This window comes from Rhopalosiphum maidis, chromosome 2 (genome assembly GCF_003676215.2).
Source record: "Rhopalosiphum maidis isolate BTI-1 chromosome 2, ASM367621v3, whole genome shotgun sequence".
Taxonomy (NCBI): Eukaryota; Metazoa; Arthropoda; class Insecta; order Hemiptera; family Aphididae; genus Rhopalosiphum; species Rhopalosiphum maidis.
In genome coordinates, this window is record NC_040878.1 from 62,456,029 (window position 1) to 62,476,047 (window position 20,019).

General features: G+C 27.0%; 2 protein-coding genes across 2 annotated transcripts in view; both read right to left on the minus strand.

Moving 5' to 3' along the window:
- Nucleotides 1-3,284: 3,284 nt before the first annotated feature.
- LOC113551808 (UDP-glucuronosyltransferase 1-6-like) lies at nt 3,285-12,471 on the minus strand. The gene is made up of 7 exons (XM_026954305.1): nt 12,256-12,471; nt 10,869-11,100; nt 9,656-9,866; nt 7,862-8,261; nt 6,536-6,758; nt 5,050-5,269; nt 3,285-3,988 (listed from the first exon to the last, which is right to left on the minus strand). Exons 1-7 carry the CDS (start codon nt 12,265-12,267, stop codon nt 3,718-3,720), a joined length of 1,569 nt encoding a protein of 522 aa, XP_026810106.1. The 5' UTR covers nt 12,268-12,471; the 3' UTR covers nt 3,285-3,717.
- A 5,706-nt stretch (nt 12,472-18,177) lies between these two features.
- The window catches only part of LOC113554858 (triple functional domain protein-like), a 115,498-nt gene continuing 113,656 nt past the window's right edge, over nt 18,178-20,019 (minus strand). Inside the window, 1 exon segment of the mRNA XM_026958927.1 lies at nt 18,178-18,974. Within this exon segment, the coding sequence (XP_026814728.1) occupies nt 18,714-18,974 (261 nt within the window). The 3' untranslated portion in view covers nt 18,178-18,713.

Consider the following 20,019-nt stretch of genomic DNA (forward strand, 5'->3'; position numbering starts at 1 on the left):
TACCAAAAATAAACGACATTTTTACCACATAAAAAAGAGAACATTGGCTGGAAATATCGTTTTTATTGTTTAGATATCGTAACTAAAAAAAAAGTTATTAATGTTCAAAATTAATGTATTTTGTAACAATAAGAAAATTTTTCGTAGGTACTAGTGATATCAAAAAAACTCGTGTGTGTGTTACCAGTACGCGCGCGGGAAGTTAAACTTCTTTTGAACGGTACTCACTGAGTGAGTGAAAAAGAAAGTAAGGCATATGGATATAATGGGGTAATGAGGATAATAAAGAAAGAAAAGAAATTACAATACGTAATATTATTATTATTATGTGATATTATGTATATGACGTACTGATACGCTTCGCACCGCCGCTCCGACGACCGTATGAAATCATCTCGGACAATCATTCCGTTTTTATCTAAATATTTATCTCATTAATATTATTGTTGAGTATTCTTTGTTTAATAACCCAACCAAAAATACTGTCGCTTAATGACACAACCCATGTTTACAAAATACAGCTACGACAATCCGCGGCTGCGTACAACGACATGTCCGTGTTTGCGTTCGTACGGCCGCCCGTTCGCTTTTTTTTTCCTCACTACCCTGCGTAAAGAAGTTTAACTTCAACAATAAAAACGATATTTCACAGATAATATTCTTAACTATATTATATATATATGAACTTGAAGTCTTAACTATCACTATATCCCGCGCAAAACAACTTTTGCTATGTTTTACATTTGTAAAACGGAGACAACACATGCGGGTGTAGTGTCCTCTTATAATTAGTTTGTTATAATTTAAAAACATTATTAATAAATAATATAAACTTAAACTTTTATGTATTTTATATTATTATGAATTTACTATAGGGAATATTATTTTTGATTTATTTTAAAATATTATTTATTTATATAGGTTCTATAAATCTATGTATATTTAGTGTTTTACGGTATTTACAGAAAAATTTAAATTTAAATTTTGAGCTGTATCTACTTACATAACTACATTTTTATGTATTGAATTTATTATATTATATTATTTTTTATATTTATATTCAAGTTTGAATTATTAAATTAAAAACGTATTTTTGTAAAATTTAACGTAATAATTTTTAAAAAATGTTAACGATAAAAAATTTCAAAAAAATGCATGAACCCTAAATATATAGTAACTACGGAGAAAAATAAATAATGTATGTAATAATTAATGGTAACCGTTTAAATCATTACACACTTTATTTTTAGGTAATAAGAATAAATATGACGTTTTATGCTTTTAAATAATGTTATACTTGTAAATATATTTATTCAAAAAGATTTTTTTTTCAATAAATTGATTCAAAAATTATTTTTTGTTACGTAATTTAGGTATTTACCTACATTATTTCCATAGTAATATTATGTATAATTACATAATATTTAATTAATTACAAATTACAAGTATAATTTAATAGTATTTTGTAAAACAAACATCATTTTAAATACATACATTTTAATTCGTTTATTTTGCATAATTTCGCATATTTTGTAATATATTCGTATTTTTGTTATTTTTCATATTACAGTTGTATTTTCTGTTTTTTTTGTGTAATAAATCCACAGCCCTGATTAGTGGTTATGATAATTATTTATAGTTTATATTAGCGTAATAATGGATCAAATCATTTTAAACGTACTTTTGTTGCACTCTAAAAGGTTATGCTAAAGACGATAAAAGTTAACAAAAACATACGCTCAATAAACAAGTATTGTTTTTTTTTTGTGTTTTATAATAATTCAAATTATTATTATTATTATTTATTTATTTATTTTTCCATAACCATCACTACACTATACATTTTGTATATACGATAACGATTATTATTATTATGTTTACAAATATTTTATTATCATAGACATACACACATGTGTACATAACAACATAATAATACAACATGACGTGTGTACAGTGTACACATCATTGTACTTGTGTTAACGTCTTAACGACTATCGTATATAATAATAATATTATATCACATGGTTATTATATTATAGCTGTAACTACGAGTATAAAGATAAAAATAATTTAACGATATTATTAATACCTACCTAAACTAATATCAACTACAATTTTAAATCATATTTTTATGTCGAAGAATCCGAATAATAAGAGATACCATTTAGAATACAAGAACATAAATAGTAGAATATCTAAATAAATAATAACTTTAACACTTATACAAAAACTGCATTCTACGCGACATTGAACATTTTCGACGACTTACTTGATCTTGTTCAGCCATGATTTTTTTTACGACTCTCCCGGCAGAATTCACTCACTTAGTCACTTATGTATATATATTATTTACTTATATGGTATATCAATTATTCGTAAAATGTGTAAAATCGTATGTAGAACGTAGAACGATTCGGTGGTTGTTTATGACTTATATAATATAAATATATAGCTTCTGTATAACATGCGTAGTTTTTTTCGGATATTTTTTTTACACAGTTACAACGTCAAAGTCTTTTAGCGCCGCACGGGTTAACCATCGTCGTCGTCGCATTACTGCGTTATATATTATTATGCAATCTAAACGCCTACCCTCCGCCATCGTAGACCGTTAATGTGTCTGTACAGTATTATTGCGTACATGGAAAAAGAAAGAGAGAAAAAAGAGGGGAAAAACGACCGAAAAGTCCCGAAAAGTCCCGTTAAAAATATATTCATGTCTTATTATTACTATCATCATTATTATTGTTATTATTATATTGTTTATTCCGTTTTCAAATCGCGTGTAAACAACGTCGCGGAAAACTAAATACATACACAATACATATTATGTATTACTGCACGCTCGTTTACTCGTAACCTTTTTCAACTGCCAAGCTCGTTTTCAGAAATATAAAAACCAAGACACTAAACGTCTATACAGCACGAATTTATTACTAAGAAAATAGTCTTACCTTTAGCTATAGTAATTGTATTATTTTCGTTATTAATTATTATTATACTCATTTATTCAATAAATATACAATAAAATTTGAGAAGAAATTCTAGACATTTCATGAAAAATTATTATATATTTATCTAGATAGCCATAATTTTTGTCTTAATTGGAAGTTAGATATCGATTTTGAATTGATAAATTTAGCTATTACACCATCAGTGGCGAGGTAAACTGAACATATTCTAGAGGCAAAGAAAAATATGTCAATGACCCCCACTCACCACAAAGGATGCAAAAACAAACACGGGGGTTGGCTAACATAAATTAATATAATTAATACATAAAATTATAATACAACTAACTTTATTTCCTATCAGTATTGATTACCTATTGAGTATCATTTTACATTTACAATTAGAACTCTTTATAATCACAGTAGGAATTAGGTACCTTTGAAATTTATTATCGATTGCATCACCGTGCACAATACTACAGGCAAGGTCCAATAGATTCGGCTACGGAAGCAAATAAGCGATGGTTGACCGGCATGCAGCTAGGGTGCAATGTTGTATCCGACAACGACTCTGGAATATAAAACCAAAACAAATAAACAACACGGGTCGGACGAATAATTAATATCAAAACTGAGCCACAGCGAAGCGCGTCCAGGTTTGGTTATAGTATCATACATTTTACAAAATAACAAAAAAAGAATTAATCAAATTACAAAGTTATTTACTGCACAATTATATTAAAAATATAACCATTACTCATTAGGTTTATTTCGACTTTTTATCATTTAAATTAATTATCTTCCTTAAATAATCGATAGATTTATATAAAATAAACGTGGTTAAAGCTATAATAGCACCGATCAAAATCACTATGTCGATAACAAAATATTGATACCAACTCAAACTCGTGGACACGGGTAAATTGTGGTTAATATCGTTTCTGATTAAGTATTCAACGGAATACACTGCGGAATCCATCGCGGAAACTGGTAGGTCTAAGAAGATATTGGAAACTCTTTGGGCGTTGTTCTTATAACTGAAATAAAACGTACCATTAATACACAGATATAACCACATAAAAAAGGTGTAAAAGCTTAATGACTTATAATTATTTCTTAAACTAGATTAAATTGGTTTTGAAAATAAATATCTTAAAAAATGATTGCAAAAAGGAGATTCTGTTTTTTTCATGTTTAATTGGGTTTAACATTAAATTAAATTAATTTATGAAAATACAGATTTCTATAAATTATAATATTTTTTTTTTTATTTGTGGTGATAAAAAATGCTGAATATCCGATAAACAAAAAATTCATCATAAATTGTTGTCACTAAAATTTAAACAACTAATTAAGTTTAAAGATGAATTAATTTTTTTTTTTTTTTGGTGTTCGTGTTCAAATTTTGTCAGTAATAAGTATTTAAATTTAAAAGAACGATTAATCCTCACACAGTTTTAGTTATTTTTGTGTAATTAAAAAATATTTATCACTGGAACTTGAAAATGTTTACCAACAAGTACATAATATTATGTTATTATTTTTATACACATTTAAATTTCCAAAATATTTAAACTAAATTTAAGCTATTTATATCACGATTGTATTCATACCATTGCACGTTGTAAGATAGTTTTATATTGACTTATTAATTAATAACAGTAATATATGATTTAATAGTTATAATACAATTATAATATAATATTAGCGATAACTTCGGTAAAAAATCTTTGAACATATTGTAATATTAATAATCATAATAATTTAAATATGTAAATTTTAAAATTTTTCTCGGAAATTGAAGCTGACAAGCCCTTTACTGGCTTTACTACCAAAAATTATTTTAACTGCAATGATTTATTATTGAATTCGAATGTAACAAATCTATTATTCTGAATTATACAATGACGAATTAAATACCCAAAAATATAATATTATACAGCTGATTAAAATACCTTCAGTTACATACATCAATTTAATTCAAATGTTGTAACTTATTTTCAACTTTATTTCAAAGTCTGGATAAAAACGTATTCACGTAACCATTTATAATATTATTATATTATATTTTTGTATATTAACCTGAATATTATCTTACCTAATATTAAACAAAATGTTTTCTATTGCATCGTCGATAACTTTGAGTTGCAGGTTTTCCAATGAAATTTCAATTCCGAAACCGTTTTCTGTGACGAATCTCATATTGTAATACTGGTCGGTATAAAATGGAAATCCAATCAATGGCAAACCATTATGCAGGGCTTCTACAAGACTATGATATCCACCGTGAGTGATGAATAGCTTACAGTTCCTATGACCTTTGAACAAAAACAATTAGAATACTAAATTATAGTTATAATCGACCAACACATATAAATGTAGCTAATCTAATAAAAGTCATAAGTGATATAAATAATAATAAAGTTTAGTCGAAACGATATTTTCAAGGCAATAACTGTATTAATAAAAATATCATAAATAATAAATAATATTATGTAAATCAACGTACATGCAGTATAATATGTAAGTATTAATATTAGGTATACTTCCGCAGCTTAGAGATTCAGTGTTGGTTTCTAATTCTGATATTTCCATTGATTTTAAATACATAAAGTTTGCATAATGCAATTTACAACAAATACTATTATTTGACTTTTACACATACATTTAAAGAATATTACTTAAAGTTAATCTCTATTTGTAGAAATATGTTGTACATTTATAACTATATATTAGGTATTATAATTAACATAATTTAATATAACTGACAATAGAAATAAACATTTTTAAATATTTCCATAAAAGCATTTGCCTATTTTTTCGATTACTAAGAAAAGCAAATTTTGCCTATCCCTTATTTGTTTTGATAACAGAAAAACAATATTTTAAATATATTGAAAAATAAGATACTAAACTGATTAAGTTCTAATATTTTTTGTAAATAATATCAGTCCAGACAAGGAACAAAAAAGTCAAAAATAATTTATTATAATGAGTAATAATATTTTATAACATTTTTAATTTAAAATAAATAATTTGAAAAAAAATTGTAGTATACTACAGCTATTATACGGCCATTATTAGTTTAATTATTTAAATCAAACACTAATTTACGCATCATTGTTTGAAAATAAATATCCATCGTATAACTATAATCGGGTTTGAATATTTTACAGTTAATGAAATAATATTAATCGTACGAATTTGTGTAACACTCGTTTAATCCATATTTATTTTATGTTATTAACTCATATCATATATTATATATTATAATAGTATATTATAGACTATAATACGGTCAAACATAATTTTTTTTTTTTTTTTTATTTATGAGCTAAATAAGATTTTTATAATTTGCATTTGATTTAATGATTTTGCCTTTATTTTCTTTGGATAAATATATAATATAATCTTTCGTGATGTTACCGAAAACTTTTTGAACCACTAAAGTGGGTCTCAAAAAATTTTAATTGGTGCCTGTCATGTTCTATAATTCTTATGTAAAAGTAGTGCTTGGTTGTGTCTGAGAACCCGCAGTATTTTTTCGAATGTTTGATATTTATTTATAGCATTTATGCACTTACTCAAGATGTATTGCTGTGGAAACCACTTGTCGATGTACACATTGTCGGGTAGGTTGTCGATGGTCCCGTTTTCCCACTTCCACAACACGATTTGTTTGAGCTTTCTAAATGATTCGACAAACACCTCTACGTCGCGTTTCGCCAGGTCTGACATATTTATGTTCGATCCGAAACTGAAATAGATTACCCCATGGATCGCACCATCGAGGAGTGCTTTAAATTTCTGTCGAACGTTATAAATATGAAGATTTAAATTTGATTCAAAATTAACTATTTAAAAAACTGTGTATTATAATAATATGTATAATATTATACATTTTTCCAAGAACTAAATCGTTCAATACATTTATAGAATTACATAAGTACTATTTATATGGTAATTACTAATATTATAATAATGATGTTGATATATAAGTGTAGTATTTTTAATCGTAAAATTAACTGAGAAAAAGCAACTATATCTGTTGTATTAAGTTAATACCTAATAAGTTTTTATTTGTCAAAATACATTGAATATATTGAATAGCTATAAAAATTATCTACGAATAAATACATTAAGTATATATCAATATTTAAAATTAAATTAATATAATATGATATATTATATAACATTAAAAATGTCGATTATTATTCATTACTAGGCAGTTGATGCTTAGGTAATGTAGATATGCGTAATTATTTCGGTGCATACTACTTGCTTCCGAAATTAGGTATTATCAATAGGTGACTTGCGTCCCGCAAAAAAGGATTCAAAAAGAGTAGTCATTTCTTATTTGCGTCGCAGTATACATTTTTTTATAACCAAATTGCGTCCCGAAAATATAATCGATATCAATATGTTAAAAAAAAACACATTGATGTTTATTTTAATTTATTATAATATAAAAAATAGTTTCATAAAATCATATTGTCATCATATCATTCATATCAATATACAAAATTCGTATGTTTTACGTAAATATTATAAATCACTATAAATTTCAAAACGGGCCTCCATAAAAATTAGTTGGTGACCTTTGCAGTATAGTTTATGAACTATCGATTTTAGTATATTATTGATAATATCGATAATAATTATGCAGCCAATTTGCGTCCCCAAAACGGCACGCAAGTTACCGGTAACATTTATACTATCTAAAAAATATACCTTTTTTTGGGACGCAATAAGTAATATGCAGCCAATTATTTTTTTTTATTATTATTTGAGGAATCGAAGTTTTTACTATTTTAATTTTTTTCACCATTTTAATTGTACCTTCCAACAACTTAAGGTAATATAAAAAAAAAAAACAGTTGTCCTTTTAAGTTAGGCCTCGTGCAGCTTACCTGATCGACCGAGACAGACGTCTTCAACCGCATGTGCATACCGGCTACTTGTACCACGTTTGGCGGATACGGCCTGGGGTATGACACGGAATAGTGATTGTTTACCAACGTGAGTTGGACGGCGCGGCGGAGCTCGTCCAGCGGCGGGCAGTTCTGGTGCCCGGGGTACGTATATAGGTTGGCTAGCATTTGCTGATCTTTTTTCCAGAACGCAACCTTAAACACAATCAGCTCAACAGCAACGATCGCCGTGTTGTACAAGCGCTCGCTGAACGACATGGAGTCTGAATACCGAAGCCAAAACGATGGCACGTACGCAGGATGGTCCGGCAAGCCCAGTGATTGGCTGAGCGTTACTGACGATGACATCGGACTCAAGCACACTATCGGAGCGGAATATCTGCACAGTCACAGCAAAATATTAAGATACAGGATAATTAAAAAAATAACCTTTGACCGAGTCATCCTGTGAATGCATAGGTGCAAATAGGTGGTTTATCGACAAGGTAAAACATTAAGGTAGGTACACACGTAGAGGGTCAGCCTTGAGGCCCATGTCGGCCCGCACAGTCCAAAAATCCTTTTCGAAATTTCAAAAGGAAAAACTGCGCGGGCCGGACTGTACAGTTAAAAGTTATTCGTGTGGTGGCACACTTGCGGTCTGCCTTGAGGATTAATAATAATAAACAATAAACTGTTGTAGGGTGAGTAGTATGTACGATGACTAAAAAAAAATAAATAAAATAACATCAAAACAAATAAAATCCTCGATTAATTCCCGCGCGTGTGGCTGCGAGGCATTTCCTTGAGGAATGGCATTGAGGATTTGTACTCGAGGATTTCCTCTACGTGTGTACCTACCTTTAGCTATATAAGAACGAGTATGTTAAAGTAACGGCTTTCAAATTTAATTATTTTTAAAGCTTCTGAGATTACTTTGATTCCTAGATAATAATCTTACGTTTAAATTTTATAAATGGTAAATTATTCAGTCTTATTTTAAAACTAAAAACTCAGAATACTGGAATTTGTTATTCTTATTATGAACGTAATATTTGTTATGTTGTACGCATTTGTAAGAACTATCGTGTGGGTGTTACGTCCTCTTAAATATTTATCCCTGTGGTAGGCCACTTTATATTATGCCTCGTCAAGTTTTGGATTTTATATTAATTAAGATAGCATAATTCAAATTCCCAACTAATAATAAATAAGTATGACGCAACATCACAGCGACTGCACGGACATACAATTGTTCATATTATATTACGGACTGAGTACATACGGCATTTGCCATTTCAGGTTATTATTAGAAAAGATTACTTTAGTGGTATTATTAATTATTATATAATTTTAAATTTAAGTCATTAATTTGAAATACAGTAGAGTTACCTAATCAGAAAAAAATGTATGATAACGTGTCAACTGTCAAACTTTCACTAAAATTATTGCCTGCTTAATTTTTTCTCGAATTAGGTCTATTTATTACTTTGATTATTTGAACACAATATTCAACCTATAATAATATTCAAAATTATTATAATTTGCTATTCAATAGTTTTGACTACTCTGTTTGATGTCTTTATATAAATGATTTTTTAGTAAAAAAAAGTCTGATAGAATATTTAAAATAATTAAAAATCTTGAAATATGTCAAAACTTTATTGTGATATGATTGAATTTTATCCGAACACCAAAAAGTGAAAGATGAACACTGATTTATTACGTTATTCCATTTAAGTTTCCTATTTAATAGTTAATACAACTGCAAAACATAATTATAGATATTATTACCTATGACCCAACGCCAGGTAAACGTCTGAGTACCAACATTCAACCAACACCAGATCAAAGGAATTCCGAGTGTTGTTGAGAAACGAACGAGTCTCATTCAGCACCAGAGTCTTCTCGACCATTTTCATCATGGATCGCTGAACGTTAATCATATTGTTCACCCGATATGTATTGCGAATATCCATTGGTTTTTTGATTCTCTGGATTCTCACTATGGTCACATAAAATAATTATATATTTTAAATCCGTTACTAAATACATTCCATTCTATATTAACCATCCTCTATCTCAGGGTTCTCCAGCCATTTTTTTAAGGCGGGCCAAATTTGAGATACGTTATTTCATCGTGGGCCAACGCGCAACTGCGTGGGTAGTGAGTACGCTGCATGTCAGATAAATCATAAATGTGATCGATAGGTTTTTCTATTATTAGCTACTACTATTGCCAGTATTGGTATATAAATATGACTACATATATAATAACTAATAGGTTTTTATGAATAACACCCAATGAAAAAATTAATAAATTAATAATTATTTTCAAAACATAATTTAGTTTGACGGGCTGGTTCAAAAACGCGAGCTGTAGGTGGGAGACTTCTGCTCTATATAACTGATTTTAATGTAATTTTGGTTTATTGATATTTTTTCTACACAAGTGCACACTATTAGGATAGCTGGCTATATATTAGCATCGGGAAATAATGGGAAATATTAAATCTTGTACTGTATTCTGTATAATATTGTTTTTGATTAAAAATGTGAATGCTGGATGGATCAAAATCAGCGATAACGATTTTGTACCTTTGTCTCTTTTAGTAACACAATTGCGTACGATTTTTCTACCTGACAATTAAACACATTACGATTGCATAAGAAAACGAGTGCAACGTTGTCAACACTCAACATATATACTTAGTGTTATTTATAACAATACTAATATTTCAAATAAACATAGTAAATTAATTGAAAAGCCGTTACATAAAAAGTATATTTCTATTGTTTTTATTATTCAATTAGGTTTATGTTATATATGTAAAAAAATAATAATATAATTTTAAATACAACTATTGAAATAAAACTAATAGGATAATTTAGGTAGGAAAATGTACGTAATTGTAATACTGAAAAAAGTAATACGCAAACGTATAGAGCACTTGTCATAACCAGTAATTACGCATAATGTTATCAACAATATATATATATTGCATACCGTTTGGAACGGGAACGTGTCGGTAAGTGGTCGGGACGTCACCCTTTGGATAGAACGGCGTGACTACAGTCACGCGGTGACCACGGTTCGCCAATTCCAAGAATAGTGGATTGAAACCGGAAAAATGGCTGTAAATTGGCAGCGGAAAGAACGCCAATATATTCGCACCAGCAGTGATCGAGTTTACTATGTCACTGGTGGCGATTATAAAAATCCCGGTTATTATTGAAACCTGCGATAAAAATAAAAATAAATATATTATATTATATGAAGCCAGTAAACCAAAAAATAGAAAAGGTTCATTGATTATCATCTATGACATTTTCGATTCTTCTCGTACGCCCAGGGTTCAAGAAAAAAATTTACAGCCCCAACGACCCCAACAATATTATGTTTATTACCTATTAACATAAAAAATAATTTATTGAAAAACGATTTATTGCACGATTCCTGCGGATTGTCCAAAAATATATTATTTATGTGTTAAGTACGTTAAAGGGGTGTAACACGATTGCGCCCGCCCTACTATATAACTATATAAATATCATTCCAAGAGTGTTTTATTTTTTGTACCCATCTATCTGATCAAAGAAATTAAAATAATAATACACAATGTAGGTATAGTATACACAAATACAGATATTACAAAATACATTTGATATAAACTTTATGACGTTATAATATAATTACGTTAAGTGATAGTAATAGTAACGAAAATTGATTTACATTATTGTTATTGAATACAATGATACAAAATAGTTTTAGAAAAAGGATTTCAAAATTTAATTCCCGAAAATACATTCATATTTATTGGTAGATATGAATACCTACCCATTTATATTTTAATATTTAATCATTTATATTTTGAAATTCCTGAAAGGAAGTTCTAGATGAAATTTTACGGTGAGTTTTTGATTACTGTTACAATACATAAACAAAATTAAATTAATTTACTAATAAGTTATAAATTTATAATCTAGGTTTAATAAAATATTTTTATATAAGAACGAAAATATCTAATAGGTAGGTATTTAAAGGTTGCTTCGGTTGCTATTACCACTTGTTGGTTTTTATTTTTATTGAAAAATTTGGATTTAAATAATGTAACAATATTAGTTTATAAACACATTTAAAAACCAATAATTAAAAAAATTTAAATCAACATTTAACATTTACATCTTATTGAGACCGAGTAAAAAAGTGTGCGTGTGGGGTTAACAATACATTTACAAGGACGGAATAGCCAAGAGCAAGTGTAGGCCTCACTACGGCTCTTCTTGTAACAGTAACTCGTAAAAGTCAAATCTATAAAAAATGGTATATTATGTTAAGCAATAGTCTTCCGTACGTATATGTGTTTGTGTATGTGTAACGTGTGTGCACTTACTTGAAAAAACATTTTTAAAAAAGAAAGTGACCTTTACAATAAATTAACCATGCATAATATTTTATGATTAATAATGGTCTGTTTGAGAACGCGATGATGTTTCAGTAATTTTATTTATTGTAACTTCAGAGAATGGACAAAAACCGTTACTGTGAGTTCGCAACGAAATGAAAAACTGATCATCGCTTGAACGAAAGTAAGCCTATAATAACTGAAACGATCGCTATCGATAGAGTGATGTACACCTGTATTCGATTTGCGTAATATATCAATTTACGAATGTACAGTATACAGGATCGTTCAAATGGTATCGGCTATTAATGTAAGTTTTCACGTACCTATATTTACGCATTACACTACTATATTGTATTGTGTTACACTGTACGACGGAGACGATGGCTTTTATGTCAAATGGTGTGAACAATAATTTTTTTACTAATTCCCTGCAATAACGAACTATATGGTAGTAGATGGCTGAATAGCTGATGATTTGTAGATGAGACTTATATTTTTACAAATTAATATCGCTCAACTGATGAAAAAATATTTTTATCGTGCATTTTCTAAGCCACATAAACACGATTCATAATCATATTATTATAATATCTTGCACACACATTATTTTAACTATATTACGATTATTTCTGTGTGCGCTGTTCATTCGTGAATATTGGATACGTTCTACGATGTACGAATACCTACCCTATACGATTATTAAACGTATTAGTTACTTAGATAATGTTTTCTTTGGGGTGGCCGTTGACTTTTTATTTAGGCCAATATAAATAATATAATATATTATTAAAAATTAAAATAAACACGCTCAGTACAAACATAGAAAATATTTGAGATAAGAAAACTTAGAGAATAATAATTATAAAAAAAATATAAATTAGTATTTTAATTTAATTTTAGTGTCTATATAGTTAATGTTTGTATTTGGTCTGAGCCATTCGTTGTTTGCTTTTCCAAGATATACAAGTATAAGCAGTTTAAGTAAGTTATTTAGAAGTAAAACGTGTTTATCAAGAGTATGCCGTAACGTTTACCGTAGACTATCTGAATGTACCACTGGCATATTGTTTGTTAACCATTGGTAAAAGTTAGGTACGTATACTGCACTCGACATTTATTGTGATTACAAAATATTATGGTATCATATATAGCTAAAAATACGATAATATTTATCAACAAACAACGCATGAAACCCTATTACCCGAATTTATATTTTAAAACATAATAGGTAACAGCAGATAGGGTACTATATTTGTGCTTTTCATGTCATTTAAATTGAACACCATCAGTCACAACTCATCATGTCGTAAATGAGACTTGTTGTCTATATTTTAAAACAATCATATGAATGATTTGACAAATAGATACCTAAACTTATTATGATGTACACATTATTCAATCAAATTTAGTTCTGTAGTTATAGTATAGATTACAGTTATATAGAGTACTTTACAAAAAAAAAATTGACCCGATCGATATCCGACAATAGATGAAGGATCAAATCTCCGAAATTAAACACCTACCTACCTCCCTTTATTATTTGCCACATTACTGACGTCAGATGTGGGCCAATATTTCGTAGTTAACAATCATAATAAATCAGAATACGAAAATAATGTATATCATTATAGAAGGCATAATAATATAATATTATAGACTTTCATTGTCTCCCTAGATTAGGTAAGTATATCTATAAAAAGTTTTTTGACCACTACATATGAGTATTATTCTCTCATATTCTCAATTAATCTCGAGTACATAATATATATATATATATATATATATTATATGTTCTTGATAATATTTTTATAAGTATAATTTAAAGTAAAAACTATGTAATATACATATATTTTGGGTAAATAAAAAAATTATGTTGTCATTAAGGAACATTAAAATGTATTTTTAAAACACATAACCTTACCAAGACGACAACTATTAAATGATAAATGAACACTCTGTATGGGTGCATCGTGTTATGTATGCGCGTGATTTTTTTTTTAACTTCATGTGTTATGTTTTTGTAGTCAATGCAATGATAAAGAAATGTGTGATAAATGATAATTAACCGTTACATAAATAATTCTAAACATAATTTACTTTTTATACAGTTTTATTATCAATTAAATGGATTTTTTGAGTATTATTTAGGTATTTAAAATTATTTTCATGCTTTAAATTTAAATTTGTATTGGATGATAGAATATATAATATATATCTAATTATAGACATCGAGATTTGTATTTTTAGTTAATTATCAATGATAATTCATTGTACATTAATCATAATGTTTAAACTATCTACTAGCTATACATTTGCATTTAACTATTGTAAATAAATAATAATATACAAGTCTGTTGGTTCTTTATTAGTTATTATAATCTTGGAGTAGCCAAATACGATATTGAATACAGCTTTTCTTTTCTATTCACACGTCAAAATACAAAATACGAAAAGAGTACTACTTGGACAAGGTCTATTCGCCAATGATTTTTGCTAAAAATAATATGAGGTTGACAACCGTGACCGAGTCCTAAAATTATGTTTTGAAAATTTGAATGCTGATCTATTTCGAAGCGATAAAATAATATCGAGTTGAAATCATTTAACATTTTATAATTAGGTACATATAAAAAATAAAGTCGATAAAAATTAATTTGTGACATACATAATATGTATACCTGTTCTATCGTAGTATAATTTGTTGCTAGTAAAACAAAATACGTTATGTAACATTTTTTTATGCAATGATAAAAAATATTGTATAATACATTTATTAAAAATAATTGCGCAGCAATCAAATGTTAAATTCAATAAATATGCTGAACAGCAAATAGATATAATACAAAATACCAATATACAACTATATAATATAACGTTGTTTTGGAGATCTGTATATATACAATTGTACATTATTATATTAGTTACATTATTTGAACCATTTTTATGAGAAATCGTTTAGTTAATTTTTACCATTATCATTCTATAAATCATATTCTGTGTGACTTGTGTGAGATTTCTACATAAAATATGGTAGAATTCATATCTGAGCTTTTAACGTACAGAAATGATGAGTTTGGTTAGAAGTTAGATCATTTTTTATTTTTTTTAAGAAAATGCTAATCTATACCTTAAATGTAAATTTTAAACTAAAATTATTTATATATTATATGACATATGATGGGTATTTATCTTAATAATTTAACTAATTGAGGATGATTTTTGATAGAAAATTATGGACTAACCACTAATAAATCGCTCTGCTATAATACGTACAGTAGGCATCGAGTGAATTTCGGTATGAATTGCATACACGAACAATTATATTATGTTTTATTTATTATTTTTATTAAGTAATGAATTATTTTACTATAAGTAGTACGAATAGTAGAATTAATTTGTGCCAATAATATTGCCAAAAAGAAACAAAAAAAAAAAATTAAGTTGAAAATCAAAGTATTTTTCTACTATAAATCCAGCACACGCACATACACTAAAACATTATTGTAAAATCAATACATTCATATTTCCGCTTAGAATCTAAAATCAAAACAACATCAACATTTAAATATTTAGGCACCTATAAATCGGTATTGACTTTACAGTTATGAGTTAATAATAATAATAATTAATGTGATGCTTTTATAATAATACAAATTATTATTATATTAGATCCCTAGCAGAGAAATGAATGTACCGATTCATTTATCAATAATATGTTTTTTTTTTTATTAAAATATAAATATTCATTTATTTTGAAGACAAGAACTCTATTTAAGCCCGTTATAATTCCAGATCCAGGAAGTCTATGGTTTTAAGTTTGAATTAAGCTAGTTTTGTTTATTCGTTAATTTTTATCTTAAGGAATTTATTAAAAATATACAAGTTAAATTTTAATGAACTCAACTTACTTTTGTCTATATTAAATTAATTTAATGAGTTACACGAATTCATTAATTTGTCCTAATTTATACATCCTCGTCTAGAGAAAAAAAAGTTATAACATTGTGTTCAATGCTAAAAATAATGTGTCCGATTGTTTGCCCGACACCTCAATTATCCAACACTACTTTTATCCGACAATACATATTATGTATTTTAATTATATTTATTATATAATATTACAATTATTATTATATTTATATAATATTAATATACTATTAATATTTTATTATTATTTATTAATACGTTATAATAATACACACCACTTAAAAAAAAAAAAACCAAAATCAGATAAATATTTTGTCATCGATAATATCGTTCTATGTTATAAAAGACACTAAGTACTAAGTAAAATTCTACATAAAGTAATGAAGTAGATAAATAAAATTCTATTGCGTGGTCGATCACGAACTAAACTGTTATTTTCGATAAGATTTTCAATATCGCGTAGAAGATTGGCAGAAGTGTTTTGAAACTCTTGTGGGTAAATGTCATGTTGGTTTTTACATAATTATCGAATTAATTAAAAAACAGCAAATTCAAACGAAACGTAGATCCGAAGATATAGATATAATTCGTGGAACACATACTCCAACTCGCAATGATATGCTGAACGAGAAAAACGTATTGGTGTAATTATAAATGACAGGGAAAATCGTTCACATTTATGATTTCCAAGGGGAATTGCTCATAACATTAAACTGTAAATAGTGAACTATTTAATTCATAATTTTTTTTATTATTAATTTTTGAGATAAATTTTATAATAAATTGTCTAAAAAATTTATTTTGAACGCAACATTAAATAGTAAACAATATAATATTTTATTGAATTTTTGATTTATTATTTATAATAAAACTAGATATTGTCGGGCAGTTAAATGTTGGGAAAGTGTACTGATCACAAAAATAATACATTAGAATTCTAAAGGTTATAATCCATATAAAATACATAACGTGAGATATAATGGGAAAGGGCCTAAGTCATAAGATTAAGTATTTAATCTTTTAAAAAGTAGTTGGTATTTTTAAGTCTCAATCTTTTATCTATAAAAACCGTCCATTTATAAGTTCGTTAATTTGATTCAGTAAAATACAATTAATAAATAGCGACTAGAAATGTTTTGAAATAATATCAGATAGAAAAATCTTTATACTTAATACAATAGATACATAATAAAAACGACGTACTAGTTATATTTTTTAGCATTACCTCTAGACAGCCATCCTCTTGCCGCTACAATTACTGTTGTCTAATACATTACATATTATTAATATACTATAACATCACAGTATTACTATAACAAAATAAATAAATAGTAACGACTAATATTACAAAAGATTTCAAAGTAAAATAAAAACAACAGGCTTAAAAAAAAACAACAATTTTTGTTTTATTATTGTTCTTCAATATTATATTATATACAAACATAATGTCATCATAACTTACAATCAACAGTTTGTGCATTAAATTTTGGCAAACAAAAATATAATAATTATAATTATAATTATAATAATATTAATGAAATTAAAATAATAAAAAAAAATATTACACAAAATCGAACATACACAACCTTAGTTTTTAATAAGAGTACGGCAATGACATATCATCTACCGGAGACCCATTCACTCACATTATTCGTGTTTTAAATGTATACATATTAAATAAATATAATAATTTAATATTAATTATCTGGTGTCTGTTAGATATTGGTTTTGATACAATAACAATAGAATCTTATAATATAAGGCATCGATATGATAATCGTTAATATTGGACCATCACTATTGAATATTACGAGTACACTAGTAATCTTTCTTTTTTTTTTAACTAAATATTATTAGACATTAAAATAATGTTTATATTATACAAGTACTGTCTATAATATTAAATATATAAATATTTTATGTTTTAATAATAGTAATAATATTGTACGAGACTGCACGGGATTTATAAACAATAAGAATTATTACAGTAAAAAAAAGTTATAAAATATAAATTAGTCTAAATAAACATTTGACTAGACCCTTAAAAAAAAAAAGAACCTCAAGATGTTTATATGGAACATTAAACAAATTACTTGTATGTAATCGTTGTCTATACTGAGATTTCTTTCTTGAAAATCGATGTTTTCATAGAAAATATTAAAATAATACATAAATATATATATCCTCTAGAAAGCTCTAAAGTTAAGTCAATTTCAAGTGATGATTATATTTAATCGATGGTATCTTAAATGTAAAAACAAATAGTGTTATTTTCTTCGATTATGTTTAAAAACTACTTAGATAAAAATTTAAAAGATAATGTAAAATAGGAATGTCGTCTTGATAATTATAATATAATAATAATTATAATAATATTTAATCTGCTTGGGGACATGATCAGACTTAAATTGTCAATGTGCCGAACACAATCGTACTAAACCATCACAATCGACGATATAGTAAAATAGTAATTTAATATTTTTCTTTTATTTATTTGTCGTGACATACTTTGCCAACTAACTGGCCTCCTTCGTCTGTTCTTTTTGATACGCTATGGGCGATTGTATGGCTTTCAGGAAGTCTTGTTGAGTCTGTAATATTTGCCTGAGGTTTTGCAACCATTCAGCACGCGATTCGGCACTATGCGCATGACATACGAACCATAGCGGCGGCCTCTTGGGGTCGGTGGATTTGATAATAAACGACCCATCTGATGAGTCGTCGGATGAGTTACTACTGGATGAACCGTGCCTCTCATCCAGAGTCATTTTGTTCACCTGAAACGCATCGATATAGGTTAGATCAGAATATACGTAGCGCAGCCGAATTCATCAAGTTGGTTAATGAAAAGTTGACTATATTTATCAGGATATGGAAATAAGCATTCAAATTTGGCATCATGTATATTCACTATATCTATGTGTAATGCTGAAATTTAAATATTGTTCTACTATAGTATAGCATACATTATTATTATTATTATGTTATTATACTGCTGGCAGATCTTGAGAAATTATAACCTCTTAATATAATATAACTAGTATTTTTTTCACTTTAAGTGTTGATTATTACTACCTTACAATAAGTTTTCATTTCTATAAGCCTAATAAAAAGTTAAAAATAATATACATTATTTTAAATGTTGAGCGGAGCGGATAAATGTATTGATTTTACAATGATGTGTGTTTTTATCTGTCTGTTATCACCTTTTGGAATATTAAAAATATTTCGGAAACAAAAAAAAAAAGATATAATTTATTAATACTATGAACCTATTTTTAATCTTTTACGGTATTTACAGAAATATTATGTTATTAAATGTTGAATTATTTAAGTTGATATAATATGAAATAAATATACGAGTATATTATGATAATAATTAAATACTAATAATATAATGAATGCAATATTTTGGGAAAAAATTATATAAATTTACCGTAATGCTGAAATATAGTTGGTGATAAAGACCCATCTGCTTAGAATTGTTTTTTATACACAATGATAAATCATTTAATTCAAATTTAACACATCCATAACAGAGACCTATTTGAAATCTAATGTACAGCAAAGAAGTATCCACTTGCCTATCTTTTTTTTAAAATTCATTTTATGAAATTATAAAGTTTTATAAATTTAAATAGAAGTTAGTATGATAATAAAAACATTTACAAACTAATATTATTTTCGTTATAAATTGTTAAGACTGTTTCATTTATTTAAATGTGTATATAAATTAACAAATACAAGTTTCTAAGTTGGTCTAGATAATATAAAATATAACAAAATTTTAATAAAAATGATTTATTGTATCTAAATAGAGAT